The sequence below is a fragment of the Dendrobates tinctorius genome, unplaced genomic scaffold, assembly GCF_039654945.1.
Source record: "Dendrobates tinctorius isolate UK_male_01 unplaced genomic scaffold, ASM3965494v1 ptg000116l, whole genome shotgun sequence".
Taxonomy (NCBI): Eukaryota; Metazoa; Chordata; class Amphibia; order Anura; family Dendrobatidae; genus Dendrobates; species Dendrobates tinctorius.
The window spans coordinates 13547923-13569829 of record NW_027361784.1 but is presented as its reverse complement, the minus strand read 5'-3'; the positions used below and the strand labels follow the sequence as shown (position 1 = coordinate 13569829).

At 37.2% G+C, this 21907-nt stretch overlaps 1 protein-coding gene across 8 annotated transcripts in view; it reads left to right on the top strand.

Annotated features, from left to right (window-relative positions):
• CSMD3 (CUB and Sushi multiple domains 3) overlaps positions 1 to 21907 on the top strand; it is a 1871449-nt gene that overhangs the window by 879678 nt on the left and 969864 nt on the right. For all 8 annotated transcript variants that reach the window (XM_073590214.1, XM_073590213.1, XM_073590210.1 and 5 more), the window contains one exon: positions 20816 to 20903. In XM_073590214.1, coding sequence (XP_073446315.1) covers positions 20816 to 20903 — 88 coding nt within the window. The remainder of the gene's footprint in view (positions 1 to 20815; positions 20904 to 21907) is intronic.

The window sequence follows — 21907 nt, the reverse complement described above, 5'->3', positions numbered from 1 at the left end:
CCAAGAATGAGTATACATATCGGTGAAAGGACACAAACGAATCACCAGGCTTATTTAGTGTTTACAAAGAGCACAGAATAGCACAAAAATAACCACATAATGGTGTCCAAATGTCATTAGGGTATGCGGAGGATAAATACATATATATTTTCCAACTAGTAACAATAGAAAGACTACAAATGCAGTCAAACAATAGGGACCTTATTCATAGTCACAAGAAAGTATATATGCTGCTTCACAAAGATCCCTAATCCCCGCTACCCCTTAGGCACTGAAATAAAGTGCTGATAATAGTGCAAGCTTCAAGCACAAAAAAATCCTACCCATGTGGGAGCCACTATTATCAGCACTTTATTTCAGTGCCTAAGAGGTAGCGGGGATTAGGGATCTTTGTGCAGCAGCATATATACTTTCTTGTGACTATGAATAAGGTCCCTATTGTTTGATTGCATTTGTAGACTTTCTATTGTTACTAGTTGGAGAATATATATGTATTTATCCTCCGCATACCCTAATGACATTTGGACACCATTATGTGGTTATTTTTGTGCTATTTTGTGCTCTTTTTAAACACTAAATAAGCCTGGTGATTCGTTTGTGTCCTTTTACCGATATGTATACTCATTCTTGGATAAAAAAAAGTTTTAAAAGTGTGTGTCAATAAATAAATTACTTTTTGTATTTGATATGTGAAAAGGTTCTTTGTGGCACTACATAGAGTTGCTCTCTGTGGGCATTTGACTCAATTAGTCGTTGTAGGTTTCTTGTATGTAGAGTCGCCCAGAAAATATGTTCTTTTGAGATTTATGTTAATTTATAGGTATGACATTTCTTGTTAATTTAAGAAGCATGAATCAGTCTAAAATGATCCTGCAGATTCATGCTGCCCAAAATTACATTAAGGATCCAGTAGATTTATGATGCCCATAACCATATGCAGTATAATTCATAGCCTAAAAGTAGCCAGTAGATTCATCCTGCCCAAAGCCCCATGCAGCATGATTCAGAGTCTAAAAGGATGCAGCAGATCCATGCTGCCCAAAACCACATTCAGCATGAATCAGTCTAAAAGGATCCAGCAGATTCATTCTCTCCAAAAGCATATGCAGAATGATTCAGAGCCAAAAAGAATCCATTAGATTCATGCTCACCAAAAGCACATGCAGAATGATTCAGAGCCTAAAAGTATCCAGCAGATGCATGCTGCCAAAAACCATATGCAGCATGATTTAGAGCCTAAATGAATCCAGTAGATTCATGCTGCCCGAAATCACATGAAACATGAATCAGAGTCTAAAATTATGCAGCAGATTCATGCTGCCTAACTGACATTCAGCATGAATCAGAGCCTAAACGGAACCGCTACATTTAAGCTGCTAAAAGCTGCAAGCAGCATAAATCAGACCCTAAAAGGATCCAGTAGATTCATGCTGTTCAAAATAACATTCAGCAAGAATCAGTGCCTAAAATGATTCAGCAGATTCATGCTGCCCAAAACCACATTTAGCATGAATCAAAGCCTAAAAGGATCCAGTAGATTCATGCTACCAAAAACCACATGCAGCACAAATCAGACCATAAAAGGAACCAATAGATTCATGTTGGAAATAATTACATGCAGCATGAATAAGAGCCTAAAAGGATCCAGTAGATTCATGTTGCTAAAAACTACATGCAGTATGACTCAAAGACAAATAGGATCCAGTAGATTCATGCTGCCCAAAACCCCATGCAACATGATTCAGAGGCTGATAGGGCAATTGCAACCTAGGTATAACTTTTCTTTGAAACACTTCAACGTTTCCAAGAAAACATTGTTTGGAAAGCGATCTGTTTACTACAGGGAGAGACCTAAAAAATCAGGAGTTGCCCCAGCTTTTTCCAGCACCTCTCCAGGTGATATACAGGTTTCTCCCATGTGTGTACATAATGACAGATCTGTCACTAATGTCAGACCCGTGTATCCAGTAACTAGTCCCAGCTGTATAGTAGTGTTGCCTACCTCGGCATGACTACTAATTCTAGTCTCCTTGTAAAGTTGAGATGTCACTCCTGCTACAAAGTGAGCAAAAGACAGGCAGTCAGCAGCAAAAGGCAATGCAGGAGCAGTAGAGAAATAGTAAAGATGATTTTGTTATTTTCAATCCTTTGGGTGATTACATTTTACAAGTAGAAAAACCCTTTAACTGGGATCCGTAGGTTTAAGACAACATATTTAAATAGATTTTGTTTGCTACTAGCACTAAGTGCTGCAAATTACGAATTCAAGAACATAGTCTCATTTCAATCAATTTCCTAAAGGTAGAGGTAGAACAGCGATGTGTTTCTGAAATATTTTAATTGCATTGTAGAGATGCTTATTGTTCTCTAAAAGTTGCCTTTGTCTCAAGATATTTCTCAGCATATACTTCTAAGCAGCCAAAACCCACAAGTGCTATTCTTTGTTGCTCTGTTAAAGCCTCGAATGCTGTCTGTACGGCACAGCATGACTCTTTTATACTCACATGGCTAGAGAAATTGTGTGGAAATTAAATAAAAAGAGACAAGGGAAAGTTGACAGAGAAAAGCAATTTTAAAAACGCGCAAAAGCGCAAAAAAGGAATTCAAATACACACAACACCACGGAATAAAATGCCGTACAGTATGAACAAGGGAAACCATGATTAATCATTTGCATGCCACATTTTTTTCTTCCATTTTAAACATATTTATTTTTATGTTTTGTTTTTAATTTTTTGTAAGAAATTCTTCTTTTCAACAAATATCTGTAAAATGCAATGTTCTACTTACTCATGGACTCGCAACTATCATATATCAGCACAGCAATGAAATTGATCCCACTGCTTTATTCACTCATGGATGTGAATGTTACCATCTGAGAGAAATGGACCGTTTTGTTTCCCTCAGGTGTCTTCCTAGTTGTATTCTATTTTCTTCTGTTTTGCCTTTTTTCATCCCTTTTTTACTGAAGTATGTCGTCTGTCTGAACTTTTTTTTATCCAATGACACTTAAGGTCCCCTTCACATGCCCATGTTTGTAGTATGTCTGACATCCATTTTTTTCATGGATGCCCCAATTACCCATTATAACCTATAATGCTGTGAACATGTCTATGTTTTCACTCTCACCTTATGTCCTTGCAAAATACACAGAGACAGGTCTGTTTTTTACCAGCTGTATGGATAACAAGGACCAATGCAAGTCTATGGGTCCAAGAAGGCACACAGATGGCATCCATGCACCACTTGTGGGCTGTATGTGGCTCACATTGCAAAATATAGGAGAAGCTTTGCAATGTCATTCTTGCTTTATCCATATTGGAAAAATACCGATGACACACTGCTCTAAAGCACTGATGACACCGGTACTGTATTTTTGCTGTGCTGGTTTTAAAGGGACATGTGAAGGAGGCTTAACAATGTGTGAGTTAAAAATGGATGAAATTTGGATGAAAAGGTGAATTAGTGAATATTAAAGTCTGTACTTTAAGTTTCATCCATGTCTCGCGAAACCTCTTAATGGCCAAGTCTGATCCTCAAAAATAACAAAAATAGGATATGCTCTGAGGTTCAAAGACCTGAGAAATGAACTGTTGTGTGTATGGATCAGTGAAACGCTATTGTCAGTGTGTCCGGGAAAATAATTGACAGCAGTAAGATGTGTCAAACTGAACATAGTCTTAGGCCACATTCACACGTTCAGTATTTGGTCAGTATTTTACATCAATATTTGTAAGCTGAAACCAGGAGTTGAACAGAGGACAAGTATAATAAAACATGTCACCACATCTGCATTTTTCACCCTCTCCTGTATCTTCCTACATAAGAAACACAGAGATCCTCTCTTTTTGGCCTTGCTAACACCACTGTAAAACACGTCTGAGCGCTACGCGATAATCAAAAAAAGGCCTGATTCTTTTGTACAAGAGTACAAGTGCCTCCAGCCATAGGGTTCACTCACATGGCATATAAAAAAATCAGTTTAATTATCATTCAGAGAAGTGGGTCAGTTTTTTCTCACTAGTTATCTACTGTATGTGCAGTCCGTATACAATCTGTTTTTATACTCAACAGATATTAATATTTTACAGGACCATTTACAGTTTCCTTTGCTACAGAATTGCAATGTATCGGTAAAAATCGGATGCTGCTCTGATAGTCCGTATGGCATGCTATTTTTTTCTTGCATTGAACCGATTTTTGCATGAAATCAAAGCCTGCTGTGATTTTTTTTCTCAAGCTGAACACAGCTAAAAAAAATACGGAGATTTGCACTGCTTCCTTGATTAACGTTGGTTTGAGTGCAATCCAATTTTTATCTGACTGCATGTGTCCAAACCCTATTTAATAAGGGATGATGCAAATCAAAGTGCTTATGGTATTAGTTGTTTGATACCTATTTGTTGCGATGTTTTGTATTTTTTTATATTAAGATATAATTACTGTAGAAGAGAATATTGCAAAACAAAGGAAATAAAAAAGTACCCATTTATAGAAACTTTTATAAACATACAAAATGTCCTAAGTATGTGTTTCATATTAAAAGACTTAATTTTTACATTTTCCTCATATTGTACAGTTAGTGTATGTGCACACATTCAGCAAAATTTCTGTTTGCACCCTTTCTGCATCTCTTGCTGCATTTTTGCCTGTGTTTTTGGTGCTTTTTTTCCCTGCATTTTTTCCTGATTTAAGTGAATTCAATCATGCCATTGGTCTACTAATCAGAAGAGAGTATGCCACAGGTAGTAGATGGTCCACTGTGCTTTTGAGCTGGTAACCAAAGACGATTGATATAATTGGTGGACTAAGGTTCTGCAAATATTATTATTCAAATTCTTATTAACCTGTACATATTGGGTTAATATGCAGGTTAGTAGCATTACTAATCTGTCCAGCGCCTGCACGTAGTCGAATGCTGTGGGGAGAAAATGAACTTTATGTCCCCCAGCAGCATTCAGTTTCAGTCATGGGGGTGGCACATGTGCAGGTTCAGTTGCTACTGAGAGAATACAGAATACAAAATTGGGAGGAAAATTGGGGCACTTCTTACAATCCAAAGTGAGCTTACTGGGGGCTAGCATGGTGGAGCGGGGTTCAAGGAGGCAGGGTTGCTGCAGGTGGCAGGAGCAAAATGATGCTGTGGTGCCAAGGATCTCAGAAGGTGTAAGCACCTGTGAGTGTAGTCCATTTTCACTATGATACCCCTGTTATGGGCTGCTGGAAAATGGCTGCCAGAGGTGGCGCATGCGCAGATTGAGATCTTGGGAAACGAGATTTGGTATCCCAAGATCTCAATCTGCATATGTGCTGACTCCAGCAGCCATTTTCCCAATGCACACAGCAGGGATATCATTGGGAAAATGGACTCAGCTCACCTGCACCAACAACTTCTGAGATCCCAGGTATCACAGCATTGCCTAGCTCCTGTTACCACTGACCTCCTGAAGCAGCAACCCTGCCTCCTGAGACCCCGCTCCACCACAGCAGCCCCCCAATTAAGCCACCTTTGAAAGGGAATATAAGATGCACCACCATTTCATTTAAACTTTTTTATTCCTATTTTGCACCCCAAAATTTGGGGTGCATTTTATGGTCCTGTGCGTCTTATAATTAGCAAAATACGGTTCTTAGAAAGCTGTGGTGTGGATGGGGCAACTGTCTGAGTTCTGCTACATGCTTCATCTAAAAACGCTGATTGTGTCACAACTTATGCATTCAGTACAGTATATTAAGTGATACATCACTGGGTTCAGAATCTCTTTCTCTACATTATACTGCTTTTAGAAGAGGTAGCAAAAACCTGGAGACATACGTATTTTGCGAACTATAAGATGCTCTGCACCATAACACGTACCGCAAAATTCGGGGAAAGAAATAAGATTTTTTTTTAATAAAATGGTGGTCCATCTTATAGTCTAAATTTATGGCAGCTTACCTGGGGCAACGGCAGTTGTCACAGGAGGCAGGGTCACTGCTGCAGGAAGCTGGTGGTGGCATGGGGCGATGCTTTGGGCCCTGAGCTGGGAGGACAGGGTGCCCTGGCCATGTAAGGCTGATGGCCCTAGACTTTCAGAAAATGATGGCAGTTAGCAGAGTCCTCACTCTGCCCATTGATTTCCCCACAATGGGCTTCTGGACAATCGCTACATGTGCATATTGAGATCTCAACTCTCTCAGTGACTTCCCACAGGTACGCTAAATTCGGATTATAGGATGAACCCACATTTTCCTCCCAATTTTGGAATAAAAAAGTGCATCTTATAATCTGAAAAACAGTGTACACCTCTTAAAGACATCCAAATAAGTGTTGCCTAATAATCTACGAACATGTACCCAAAAGTGAGCTTTAAAAGTGGGTTTCAGTTTTGCTTCTAACTGACACTTAGAGATTTTAGCATGACCTGGACTGTAAAGCCTACTGAAAAACTGTTTACTGACAAATTCTTAGTTTTTTACTAGAGACCAAATGAAAATTTCTTGTGCAAGCAAACAGCCCGCAAAAACTAATCCATTAATTTTTTAATAAAACAAAATTGGAAATTGGATTTTTAGCACAAAATACTTGAATTTAAACAAAAAGGTAAAGAACACATACACAAACACACTTGCATGGTATAAAAAAGTTGACAAACCCTTTAGATAAATCTGAAGCTCACAATCAGTCTGAGCTTTAATTGTGGATTTCATTTTTTCCCTTTAACTTAATCCTAGCCATTTTAGCTTTCCTTTGACTACAAAGTATTTTGAAAAACTTTTTGCTGCCAAAATCTTAGTTATTAATGCAAATCCTAATGACACCTAACAATGCATCATAATACTTCATTCTATCAGTACGCCAAAAGAACACAGAGTGGCACAAATGAGACATTTATTGATGACTGACTTGGGTCTTGGGTTCTTCTTTCCCAGAAATGCTTAGGATTGTCTGGAATTATCTTCTTGCCAGATTTCAATCAATTTTAAATCTTTTTCATAACTTTCACTTACAACCACAATAAAAATTGATAATGGTTGAAAGTTTTTTCTGCCCTGTCAATCATACATTTCATTCTTGCTTTACTTTCTCTGGAGCAAAGATATATATCCATTTAGGGGTTGACCAAAATGACATATTACATTTTTCTTACCATGCTAAACATAATATATTTTTTAACTGAAACCTTTAAAAATTATCCTGGTTCTAATCTGTGTACAAAACTGATACATTTTCATAGTTACAGTTCTAATTACAATGCCTTGTTGGGATGTGCAAGAGTTAACTGAAGGGCACGCACATCGATTCTGCAGTTTCGATAATTCCATGACTTTTCCTTCCCGTATTGCAATTTCATTGTTGAGAAGTATATTTGTGTATGGATCAGATAACTTGACTAGATTAGATGTTGTGTCTTTTTCTTACTTACTTAGATGGCGTATGCATATAGATGTTTATTTGCATGAGTTTACTTGTTCTTTTCATATTTTCTATTTAATCTCTGATGCCTTTTGTTCATATTAATGCTACTTAATTATTAATGTTTATTGCTATTTGGAGCTTTATATTTATTTAAGCAAAAACATTACTGATTTTTTTATGTAAATGCATCATGAATTTATAATAAGTCAATATTATCAGTTGAAGTTAACTGGTTGAAATATTTATTTTATGTTTGTTTCATGGTTGATTTAAAGGTTAAGTGTAGTTTTAGAAAATGTTTGACATGTCATAAGTTTTGGTGCTGAGACCCAATCGATCTCTAAAGCAAAGGAGTAGAAGCTCTCAGCCTAGCCATGCTCTCCTCCAAGACAGAATATGGGCTCATAAACTTTCTATTTTTTAGACGACATAAAGCTATATTGTGTGGTGTAGTCTATGGAAGTTACAACCGGCATTAGATAAACTGAGTGTTTGATATCCACTTGGCAGAAGAGGTTTAATATGGATGAATGTAATGTTAAGTATCTAGGTACTAACAATCTGCGGTCATGATGTTCAGGGAGAGTATACTAGGAGAGTCACTTGTTGAGAAGGATCTGGGTGTACTTGTAGATCACAGATTACATCTCAGCACAATGTCAATCGGTCTCTTTTAATGCCACTAGGATACTGTCAAGTATTAACCCCTTTACTCCCAAGGGTGGTTTGCACGTTAATGCCCAGGCCAATTTTTACAATTCTGACCACTGTCCACTTATGAGGTAATAACTCTGGAATGCTTCCATGGATCTTTGTGATTCTGACATTGTTTTCTCATGACATATTGTACTTCATGTCAGTGGTAAAATTTCATTGATATAACTTTTTTTTTTAAAAAACGGAAATTTGGCAAAAATTTTGAAAATTTCGCAATTTTCCAACTTTAAATTTTCATGCCCGTAAATCACAGAGATATGGCACACAAAAAAACTTAATAAGTAACATTTCCCACATGTTTACTTTACATCAGCACAATTTGGGAACAAAAAATGTTTTTGTTAGGAAGTTATAAGGGTTAAAAGTTGACCAGCGATTTCTCCTTTTTACAACACCATTTTATTTTTAGGGACTACATCAGATTTGAAGTCAATTTGAGGGGTCTATATGATAGAAAATACCCAAAAGCGACACTATTCTAAAAACTGAACCCCTCAAGGTGCTCAAAACCACATTCAAGAAGTTTATTAACCCTTCAGGTGCTTCACAGGAATTTTTTGAATGTTTAAAAAAATGAACATTTAACTTTTTTTCACAAAAAAAATTACTTCAGGTCCAATTTTTTTTATTTTACTAAGGGTAACTGGAGAATTCGGATGCAAAAGCTATTGTGCAATTTGTCCTGAGGACGTTGATACCTGATACTTTTTCATCGCAATTTTGGCTGGAATTGAGATTGGGCGCCATGTCTGATTCGGAGAGCCCCTGATGTGCCTAAACAGTGGAAACCCCCCCAAGTGACCCCATTTTGGAAACTAGACCCCCAAAGGAACTTATCTAGATGGGTGGTGAGAACTTTGAACCCCCAGGGACTTCACAGAAGTTTATAACGTACAGCCGTACAATTAAAAAATCATATTTTTTCCACAAAAATGATCTTTTCACCCCCCAATTTTTATTTTCCCAAGGGAAACAGGACCCCAAAAGTTAGTGGTAAACCACTATTTGGACTCATGGCAGAGCTCGGAATGGAAGCAGAACCATTTGACTTTTTTGGCTGGAATTGAGATCAAACGCCATGTTGCATTTGGCGAGCACCTGATGTGACCAAACAGTGGAAACCCCCAATTCTAACTCCAACCCTAACCCCAACACACCCCTAACCATAATCTCAGCCCTAGACCTAACCCTAACCATAGACCTAACCCTAGCACTAGCCCTAACCCTAATGGGAAAATGGAAATAAATATATTTTTTTAAATTTTATTACTTTTCCCTAACTAAGGGGGTGATAAAGGGGGGTTTGATTTACTATTTATGGCAGGTTTTTATGTTTGGCAGCTGTCACACGCTAAAAGACGCTTTTTATTGTAAAAATAGTTTTGCATCACCACATTTTGAGAGCTATAATTTTTCCGTGTTTTGAACCACAGAGTCATGTGAGGTCTAATTTTTTGTGGGATGAGTTGACGTTTTTATTGGTACTATTTTCGGGCATGTGACATTTTTTGATCGCTTTTTATTCCGATTTTTGGGACGCAGAATGAACAAAAACCAGCTTTTCAAGAATTTCTTTTGGGGTAGTGCGTTTACACCATTCAGCGTGTGGTAAAATTGATAAAGCGGTTTTATTCTTCGAGTCAGTACGATTACAGCGATACCTCATTTATGTATTTTTTACGTTTTGTCACTTTTATGCAATAAAAATTTTATATAAATAATAATTATTTTTGCATCGCTATATTCTGCGAACTATCACTTTTATAGTTTTTCGCTGATGATGCTGTATCATGGCTCATTTTTTGCGGGACAAGATGACGTTTTCAGCGGTACCATGTTTATTCATATCCGTCTTTTTGATCTCGCATTATTGCACTTTTTGTTTGGCAGTATGATAATAAAGCATTGTTTTTTTGCTTTGTTTTTTTTAAGGGGTTCACTAAAGGGGTTAAGTAGTGGGATAGTTTTATAGGGCAGGTCATTACGAACGCGGCGATACTAAATATGTGTACTTTTATTGTTTTTTTATTTAGAAAAAAAGCCATTTATTAGGGAATTTTTTTTTTTTATTTATTTGGGGATTTCTTAAAATTATTTTTACAAGTGTTTTTTTTACGTGTCAGATCGACGATCTGACAGGCGCTGCTGCAGGCTTCCTCCTGCCTGGTCTCAGCAGGCAGTGAGGAAGCCGGCTCCCTGCAGGCCCCCGGAGGTCCCCGTCACCATATTGGATCCAGGGACCTGCAGGGAAGGAGGCCCCCTGCAGCAGCTCTGCACATCGCGCTGCTGCAGGGGTCTCAGGGAAGCATGGAGGGAGCCCCCTCCCTGCCGATGCTTTCCTACACCCCCGGTACACTGCGATTGCGTAGGAAAGGGGTTAAAAGAGGCATGAACTCATATTCTAGGGACATATTGTATTGCTAATGTTTTATAACACAAGAGTGCAATCTCTTCTTGAAAATGAAGCTCAGTTATGGATATGACTCTAAAAAGGATGCCCATGAGTGATAAAAATTACAAAGAGCAGCCAAAAAATTCTTAAGGGGCAAGTATGATTTTATTTGGGAAAGGATAAAAGCGCTACATTTATTTATCCTTGAAAGGCGACTAGTGACTTTTGATGATTCTCTCTTCTGAGTGAATCGAATTAATAATGTTAATGACACTCAGCTCAATCTCTGATCAGAGTTTCAGCCGAGTGTCAGTGATCCGATTCTCTTGCATGAAAGATTTATATCATAGGTGCGGAGAAGATGGAGAAATTCATTTCCCTATCTTCTCCATTGTCTGTGTCCACATAAATTGGACTGCACTCCAATGAGATCCAAGTGCAGTGCGATGTTTCACACGCACCCATAGACTTGAACGGGTGCACATAATTGAATTTGCAGATCCACGCGCAGCATGCTGCAATTTTTTTCCTTATATTGATTCGGCATGAGAAAAAAATGCAGTTCTGAATTTCCCCACAGCATAATATTAGTCTGAGTTCTATCCAAAAAAGCAACAGATAGTACTAATTCGAGTTATGCGCTCGTTTGAGCAAGTGGTCAGTACAAAATATGATCAAAAGCTATTTCATGCAAAAAAACCCTCAAAAGACAATATCATCTGGGAGGGAAAAAATGTTTAATCTCCATAGGATAATACTTAATGAGAGAAAAGTACATGGCACTCCACATTGGAGATATTTGTATAAAATAAGTCATAAAGATAAAACCATCAAAGGTGTAAGGTGCTAATGTTATCTTTATTCTGGATGGTATTGCCTCAGACCATATTACAGTAACAAACAATATAGATTTATATACATGATAAGAATGTAAAGGAAATTACATCTTGAGGCTGGATCAAAGTTCGGGACATCACAGCACATGTCTAAAAAGCCTTTGGATGGATTTGAATCTAAGATTCTACCTTAGGAAAGTAGCAATTACCCACTGCGCCACTAAGCTATATCTCACAGCTACACTTGATTTGTTAAAATTCATAAATATAAAGGTTAATTGTAGATATGGATGAAATTATTGAAGCAGATTCATATTCTAAATGAATTTTATAAAAATACCTATTCTGCAGAACACAGATTCAGCAATATGGCTGCTAGCTAATTTCAATTTTACTGAACCATAAAGGGCCGGCAAAAGGTTTAAAACAAAATAAACCAATACTCACTTCTCTGGGTACTTTCACTGCTTGCTGTCCTCCATCAGAGGCCCTTTTTAGAACCTTCATGTGTTTAAAGCCTGGGCCTCATCATGTGAAAAGATAACACAATACCATGATAGATGTCCCAACCTAATATGAAAATGCCGGAGTTTCGGCACGTGGCAGCTTTAAGATGAGTTGTCGAGTAAAGAACTGCTTTCTAAATCTTAAATTTATTATCCTCTGGTATTTTGTAACACCCAAGATAGTAAAGAACATTCAATTCTCATGGAATTCACTAAAAAAAAATCAAATCACATTTTCCAGTGTAATTCAATCCAATTGGCAAATTCAAAACTTGCTAAGCAAAATTTTAACATCCCCTTTCTGACTGTTGACGGGATAGTACGTCAGCAGTCAGACTCCCCTGCTTTGAGGTGGGCTCCGGCGGTGAGCCCACCTCAAAGCCACGACATGTCACCTGTTATGAACAGCTGACATGTGCCGGCAATAGGCGCAGGCGGAATCGCCATCCGCCTGTGCCTATTAACTACTTAAATCCCACTGTCAAGCGCTGACAGCGGGCATTTAGCTAGAGCTTCCGGCCGCCGGGCCAGAAGTGAGCTCATCGCCAACTCTATCAAGTGAACGGGGGTCAGCGATACATTGCCTGGACAATCAGAGGTCTCATAGAGACCTCTTTGGTTGTTGCAGGCAGATCACTTTGAGCACTGCCCAGTGGCCGGCGCTCAAAGCACTGCAGCAAATATGCTACATATGAGTGATCTGCTCATCGCACATATGTAGCAGAGCTGATTGGGTTGTGCATTCTTCAAGCCTCCTATGCAGGCTATTGAAGCATGCCAAAAGTAAAAAAAATGTTAAAAAAATTAAAAAAACCTAAAAGTTCAAATCACCCCCTTTTCGTCCCAATCAAAATAAAACTATTAAAAAAATCACACATACACATATTAGGTATCACCACGTTCAGAATCGCCCAATCTATCAATAAAAAGAAGCAGTAACCCGACCGCTAAATGGCGTAGCGAGAAAAAAATTAAAAACGCCAGAATTACGGTTTTTTTGGTCGCTGCAACATTGCATTAAAATGCAATAACAGGCGATCAAAAGAAGATATGTGCACAAAGGTGGTATCATTAAAAACTTCACCTTGGCCCACAAAAAATAAGCCCTCACTCAACCCCAGATCACGAAAAGTGACGATGCTACGGGTCTCAGAATATTGCACTTTTTTTTAGCAAACTTTGGAATTTTTTCCACCACTTATATAAAAGAGAACATAGACATCTTTGGTGTCTATGAACTCGTAATGACCTGGAGAATCATAATGGTAGGTCAGTTTTTGCATTTATTGAACCTAGCAAAAAAAGCCAAGCAAAAAACAAGTGTTGGTTGCACTTTTTTTGCATTTTCACGGCACTTGGAATTTTTTTCCTGTTTTCGAGTACACGACATGCTAAAACCAATGATGTCGTTCAAAATTACAACTCGTCCCACAAAAAAAAAGCCTTCACATGGCCATATTGATGGAAAAATAAAAAGTTATGGCTCTGGGAAAGAGGGGAGAAAAAAATGAAAACGAAAAATCGAAAAAAGCCCTGGTCATGAATGGGTTAAGATGAGTTGTCGAGTAAAGAACTGTTTTCTAAATCTTAAATGTATTATCCCCTGGTATTTTGTAAGACCCAAGATAGAAAAGAACATTCAATTCTCATGGAATTCACTAAAAAAATCACATTTTCCAGTGTAATTAAATCCAATTGGCAAATTCGAAACTTGCTAAGCAAAATTTTAACATGAAGTATAAAACTATTTCAGTAAAATGTGGGCCCCTTCCCCCAAATATATATCTATATATGTATACATTCATGTACATACAAAGACACAAGTTTACTGATTAAGAACTATGGTCCATTCAATGTTTATTCAGACACAGGGACTTTTTCTATAGGTGCAGGTGTACTTGGCACTAAACGGGTGTAGCCTATCCATTTTGCTGCCTGCTGGAGTGTAAAGAACATATTATATTAAAACAACAATCTACAGGGTGGGGGATTTATATGTATACACCTAAATAAAATGAGAAGAAATGCTAGTCTAAGGGGGTCAGATTCCTTGTAGGAATGTTTGGACCTGACACCCATAGTGTGGTGGTGCACCATCTTGCTGGAAAAACTCAGGGAACGTGCCAAATTCTGTTCATAAAGAGGGCAACACATCATCATGTAGCAATTTCAGATATCCAGTGGCATTGAGGTTTCCATTGATGAAGAATGGCCCCACTATCTTTCTACCCCATATACCACACCATACCATCAATTAAGGGTGTCAGGTCCGAGCATTCCTACATGAACAGTTTCCTGGAAAGTGGATTAGTCATTGTGGGCCAGTTGAATGGGCAGGATCTGAAACAACAGATACTGGAATCCTGTGCTAGCATTTCTCCTGCGGTGTTGCTATCAGTGTGTCAAGAGTGGGAGAAGAGGGTTGCATTGACAATCCAACACAATGGGCAGCACTTTGAACATATTTTATAAGTGGTCATAAGCTTGTAAATAACTCATGAAAGAATAAAGTTGCATTAAAACCAAGCTCACCATTGATTTTCTTGTGAAATTCTCAATAAGTTTGATGTGTCACATGACCCTCTTCCTATTGAAAAAAATAAAGTTGGATCCAAAATAGCCGACTTCAAAATGGCTGCAAAAGTCACCAGCCATCTTGAAAAGTTTCCCTTTCCCATATACTAATGTGCCACAAACAGGAAGTTGATATCACAAAACATTCCCATTTTATTTTGGTATATCCTTATAAATGGCCCACCCTGTATAACAATCAAAGATGAAAAACAAAGAAATGGAGCGATGACTTCCTTCATACATGTAAAAACAAGTAAATTTTATTAAACAAAAATTAAGAGGTGTACACCAATAAGGAAACATTAAAAGTCACCCAGGCGATGATCAGGAAAATAGGGTTATCCCAGTTCAGAGAAATCGTTTGTGACAAATATGTACCCAGATATACCGGATCTTTCACATGGGATTACCCATTGACACTTGCCGTAATGCTACACCTCCAAGAAAGTATATATATATAGTGCATCCATAACATGTTATTTTTCCTATCTCTGCAAAAACAGTATGAATACGTGCCAACTGTAAGTACAGCCCAGAAAAGTGCTACCCATATGAACACTGAATCAATCTTAGTTTCCCTGAGAGGAACTTACCCATAATAAAGTGCAAGTGCAGCTCAATGCTCCATGGGTCTGACTTTCTTGGAGGTGTAGCATTACAGCAAGTGCCAATAGGTAATCCCAGGTGTTAGACCCGGTATATCTGGGTATATATTTATCACGTATGATGTCCCTTCACTGTGATAACATCATCTTTCTGATCATCCCCTGGGTGACTTTTGATGTTTTCTTCTTTGTGTACACCTCATATTTTTTGTTTTAACTATTGATAGTGATTAATATAATGTACTTTTTCTTTATAAATATGAAGTCATCACTCCATTTCTTTGTTTTTCTTACATGGTTTAGGAGTTTCTTCCTTCACTGTCCAAATTGGTGCAGCCAGATAAGATAATTTAAATTGTCACATTATGCTACTATTCTATCTGTCCAAAACTTCTGGGATTTTTCTAATAATCTATAATATTCAGTAGTAAAATGTCTTCTTTTTTTCCATTCAGTTAGATTTAAAACTTTTGTACATACTGTATATGAGTAAAAAAATAGATCTCTATCTGATGTGTATAAATTACGTGCCATGGCTGGGGCTAAGTGTAGGTCCCTTGAGTACAGATGATGATGTAGCCAGTACATTTTTCACAGTAAATGATGAAGTAGGCCACGGTAATAGGTCATGCCTCCTATCACTTCTAGATATTTTTTACTTGCTACATTTCTTTTTAGATCTGTTGCTGACCAAAGTAAGTCAGAGAAGTCATGTGTATTAATGTAGGCATCTCAGATCAAGATGGCATTCCGGTCTGAACTATCATTAATTATGTTGGTCACAACAAGCACCTTCCATATTCAGAGACTCAAAAATTCACTCCCTTGATAAATACTCTCATATGTATCTGTCAACAGAGAGATATTAATTATTGTCGCTGGCCTAATATAGGTCTACTTCATCATGGCCTCAATCGTTACCTGCTCCATCTGCAATGTTGCCTAGTGCCATAGAGAATATTACACAGTTGACTGATAGAGATACATGTACCTATTTATCAAGAAGTCTGATAGAAAAAAAATTATACAATAACTCTTTTTAGCACCATCGAATGTCTTCCTCTCAAATACACAAAAACCCTTATTCATTTTTGTAATAAAGAGGAAATATTAAAAGTTAATAGTTTTTTCTCTGGCCAATATCTGCAGAAGTCTACACTTTCTGTATTGCTTTTCTCAAACAAGTGAATAGAAACTATCATAATAGGTCATTAAAATTATATTTTATCGTTAGTTTCCCTAAGTTGCAGCTGTAAAATAAGTATATTCAACTTATTATTAATTCTTTAAACTTCCTTTAGAAAATATTTGTATTGCTCCAACTTTGCATATAGTCTTGATAAGTAAAATAAAATATTATACAATTGACTATTTTAAGTATACAAAACCTTGGATAAAAACAAAATGAGAAAATACCCTGCAGTTAGCAAATAAATAGAAAACCCAATAGTGATAGTACATGTAAATAACGTAGGCTACTAAGTGGACACTACTAGGATGCAAAAAGTTTAAAAAGCCATTGCATCGCCACAAAGTCTACCCAATCAGTGTTGTGCTATGTTATTGACCGGTACAACTACTATTTATTTATTTAATTAGTAACTGCTGGGTATTTGCTAATTGTTTTTATCCTAGATTTTCTTTGTTAATGTCCACAGTGTGAATGTACACCTACGTATTGCACTTATACCAACAGGTGTGCCAGTCCATTTCTTCTGTTTTGCTTTAGTTCCTTGTACTTTATACATATAGTGGCATGCCCCGTCCCCCTTTTTGGGGCTGTGCATCTTGTCTTTATCATTCTCCATGGGTAGATATGAGACAGTCAGGTATCACAAATATCAACAAAACTGACCGACACTACCAAACAGAAAGTGACAAGTGTGAACAGATGCAAGCTAGGAGAGCCACTCGATACAACTAAAATTTGCACTCTGAAATGATTTATAAACATTGAATATATGAAATTGGAGCTGCATTACTGCTGTAAGAAACATGTCAAATAATTACGGCACTGAGAGCCTAAATTGACCAATTCATGTGAGCCCAACAGCCAGTGACAAGGCGCACCCCTTTGTTAGGACCCTGATCTAACATGATGCCTCTCCTGAGCTAAAAGCCTACAATTACATGAACAGGTAAAATCAAGCTATATTTAAAAACGTCTTTGGCTGATGGGAGAGGAGTGCTCTGTCAGAAGGCGTATGCTGCAAATGTCAAAAATCTGATGGCACTTGTAAACATAAAAAGACAAGTGGGAAGACAAAAGAGCAAGCAAAGAGAGGCACTCTATGCACTAATAAATTAAAACTATAAAATGCTATAATATGGATTAAAAACACACATATGAACAAGTCGGTAGGACACTGTTCATGCCACCCACTGACTCAAACACAAACAGAGAGCACAGAATGACAATTGTGCAGAAATATCCTGCAGTAAAACATATAACAGTAGTCAGCAAGTGCTGATGAAAAGATGATAACAAATACAGGGTATTTAGTCGATACTTTTTTTGCAAAAAAATGTATACCAAGCTGCTTCACCGTGTCAAGGTAACCCTATTGAATCAGAATATAGGGTTACCTTGATGCAGTGAAGCAGTTTGGCAGATTTAATTGGTTAGTGAAACAGTAAAGTCTGGGTCCTGCTCTGCCCCGATCTAATTTGAGCATGTTGATATTAGCACATTTGGAAGTCGTTCTTCTGATGTGTATGGAGGACTTAAGCCACAATATTTATATTTATCATTTGCACCTATGTGGACACTGGGTGGTAAAAGACAAGGAGGCATATTTATTAAAGCTGTCTAAACAGTGAAAACTTAGAATAAATATTTTTAAAATGTCTTAGCTTTTTCAAAGTGGTGTATGCTAGTTGACATAACTTTCTAATTTTAAGACTGTCAAATCTAAGTTTTTACCACCTATTAGTTGAATTAATTTGTATTCAAAAAGGGGAATTCGAATTTTTGTACATTTTTTGTCAATTAATTTAAACACAGAGATACAACCCTTTTCAGATAAGCAATGCACATCTTCAGCAAAGTCCTTACCTCTTTAGTCAAGCAAGTCATAAAAAGTGTTTGGACTACATCATAAATATGGTGCTCGGCAAAAAAGACAGTTTTTAAGTGCAAATTATGCCAGTAATTTGGCACATTTTGATTGATAAATATGACCCCATGTCCAAAAATCGGCATGTCTGATTACTAATGGGCTGTCACTTTAGATTGAACGCTAAAAACTTGTTTCTTTTCTGATCTTTATCAAGTTTGTAAATATATAACTGAAAAATTAGGGCCCCGTCACACATAGCGATGCACCAGCGATCCCGGCAACGATATGACCTTGTCAGGATCGCTGTTGTGTCGCTACATGATCACTGGTGAGCTGCCAAACAGGCAGCTTCACCAGCGATCAGCACCAGCGACACGCGGGTAACAAGCGACCCACGTCGCATAGTTACCCACTGTGTACCTAAGTTACCAGCACGCTGGTGCAGGGAGCTGGTAACCAAGGTACACATCGGGTTTCTAAGCGGCGCGCGGCACTTAGAAACCCAATGTGTACCTTGGTTACCAGCTCCCTGCACCAGCGCACTGGTAACTAAGGTACACATCGGGCTTCTAAGTGGCGCACACATAAGAGCTAACAACTTTAATCTATTTATTTACAATTTCTTTTAAGCTAGTCAAAATAGATCAATAAAATAGTATGATAAAAGTTGTAATATTTAAAATAAAGCAAATTTTACCCTTAGAGTAGTAACAGTTGCTAATGCAACAGCTACGCTAATATTGCCATGCAGTATTGTTATATCTAGTGTTGCCATTTAACCAAAGTTTATTAGCCGCTGTTCAAAGCGAAAATTTAGTTTTGCTACACCATACCATTGAGATGGAGATTGATAGTCCTGTGTTCCATGTTTATACTTGTATGCAATAAGCTCAAATGTCTAAATCTAGGATTAGGCAAAGTTATTGAAAAATGTCAACTGTGAGTATTTGAAGCTGTAAAAACAGTGTTGTAATAGTAAAAGTCTTCTCGAGAAATTAAATAAAAATTGACTTGTTCTGAATCTAAAAGCCTACATTTGCGTCACTTGAATGTAAACATTTGGGTTAACTTATTGTTTAGATCAAATGGTATTAGCAATACCAATTAGTGAACTCATGCCTAAATGTATTTTATCTTTATTATAGGAAGCGGGATATTGCTAGTATGTATCCTCAATTTCTGATTGGTGACAGCTTGCTTCATGGGACTCTCATTAATCCAAAAATAAAGTGGCCACAAGGCTAGTTGAGTATTCCAGAGTCTTCTCAGTTTTTATATGTACAAAGGTGCATAGAAAACATGAGAAGCAAATGAATGAAACTGAAAGGGAGAAGATGCAGACTAAATATTAGAAACAAAACTTTTTGACAGTGAGGTTGATCAATGAGTGGAACAGGCTGCCATGAGAGGTGGTGAGATCTCTTCAATGGAAGTCTTCAAACAGAGGCTGGACAGACATCTGTCTGAGATGGTTTAGTGAATTCTGCATTGAGGGAGTTGAACACGATGACCCTGGAGGTCCCTTCCAACTCTAACATTTTATGATTCTATGATTCCTGGTTGCCCATTGTACAGGCCAGTGGTGGACACAGAAGAGAGCCACTGTTCAAGAACAATATATGGCCCATTTGTAGTCTAATTGCTCATCATAATGTATAATTTCACCTGCTTTGGAGGTAGAAATTGACCCCTTGCTTCTTGGGTGCCAGTGTGGCTACTCAGTTTACACCAGTGTTTCCCAAACTCCAGTCCTCACGGACCCCACGGGTCATGTTTTCAGGATTTCCATAGAGTTAGAGTGAGAGAATTCCTGATGCCTTGATGATGCTTCCACCATCTGAGCAATAATAAGGAAATCCTGAAAACATGACCCGTGGAGTCCGTGAGGACTGGAGTTTGGGAAACATTGGTTTACACAAATGATATATCCACCCTTAGTGTGTGGGTACAGGAGCACAAATCCCAGCACAGATGAACTTTAATATATTTATTCTAATGCACAGTGTAAATTCAACAATTTGGACTTCAAAAACCATAATAGCAAAAAATATTGAGAAATGCCATACCATTCAATATTGAAATACCCCTTTCCAAATTAACTAAATTTTGGTGCTCTGAAAAATTATTTCTTGCAAAGTATTTTTGGGAAGAACTCATTATATGCTACCACATAGATCATGATAGAACTATTTTAAGGCCTTACTGAGCATGCGTATGCTTGTTGCTATCATTACAGGATTGCTCACCGTTGAAATAATCAATTGTATTCTTGAAATTAGGCAAGCCTATGTGTAATGCGTTCTCCTTGACAAAAAAATATTGTATTTTTTAAGCATTTTTCTTAAAATACAATTGTGCTGCATCCCAAATATAATTGTGGTGTTGATTATAACTGGTGCTGAATAATTTGCTAATGTGTCATTATTATATTTTGCTATTTGCTCATATGGTATTATTATAATCAGTATTTTATTGTCGATTATTATTATTTTATTGAAAATGTTATAAATATTGTTTATTCATTATTTTGCATTCTTATTTGCTTCTTTTGAGTAATTGGCTGGTTTCCATTGAAATTAATATATTGTATTAAAATCATGAAAAAACTACAATGTTCTTTTTTTTCCAGTGTGTTTGTTCGGTATTTTTATATAATATACATTTTAGATATATTTATATGTTTCAATGCTAACCATATCTTATTAAACTGTACTTTCTTTCTTACAGTAAATGAGGGAGGTATAAAGCAAGCATCAAATTTGTGTCCTGATCCTGGAGAACCAGAAAATGGGAAAAGAATAGGCTCTAATTTTAGGTAAAATATTAATCCAAAAGAGTATATAGATGGTAATGTTATCAATGATAGAAGTGTAATAGTCAATTATCCTAGAAATACTAACCAGACATGAAATGCCACTTTGTTCCTTCCATCTTTCGTTACTAAGCATTTTCTATTTTGTAGGTGTATTTTGCCAGAAGCAAATTGAGCTCAACCAAATTTTCTAATGTACAGAATAATTATGTTGTAAATTATTGCTATTGAAATACACCAACATCTAAGGGCCACCTTCTACTAATATGATCATTATATACGTTTACCTATTATATTGTTCATATTTATATCTTCCATAGACTAACAATAACTTAGCCATTGTACACTTTATTAGTCAAATGTCTATACAGTGGATAAATAGATAGATTGGAGAAAATAAGTATTTGATACACTGCCAATTTTGCAAGTTTTCCCACCTACAAATAATGGAGAGGTCTGTAATTTTTATCGTAGGTACACTTAAACTGCGAGAGACAGAATCTAGAAAAAAATCCAAATGGTCATATTGTATCATTTTTACAAACGGTACTTAATGTGTACTTCAATGCATAAAATATGTATTTGATACAATAGAACAACAGAACTTAATATTTGGTACAGAAACTTTTGTTTGCAATTACAGATATCAGATGTTTCCTGTAGTTCTTGACCAAGTTTGCACACACTGCAGCAGGGATTTTGGCCTATTACTCCATACACTTCTTGTACAGATTTTTCTCGTTTTGGAGCTGTCACTGGGAAACATTAAGTTTCAGCCTCCACCAAAGATTTTCTATTGAGCTCAAGTCTAGGGACTTGCTAGACTACTCCAGGACCTTGAAATACTTCTTACAGAGCAACTCCTTTGTTGCTCTGGCTGTGTGTTTTTGGTCATTGTCATGCTGGAAGACTCAGCGATGACCCTTCTTCAATACTCTAACTGAGGGAAGGAGGTTGTTGGCTAAAATCTCGCCATACATGATCCCATCCATCCTCCCTTCAATACG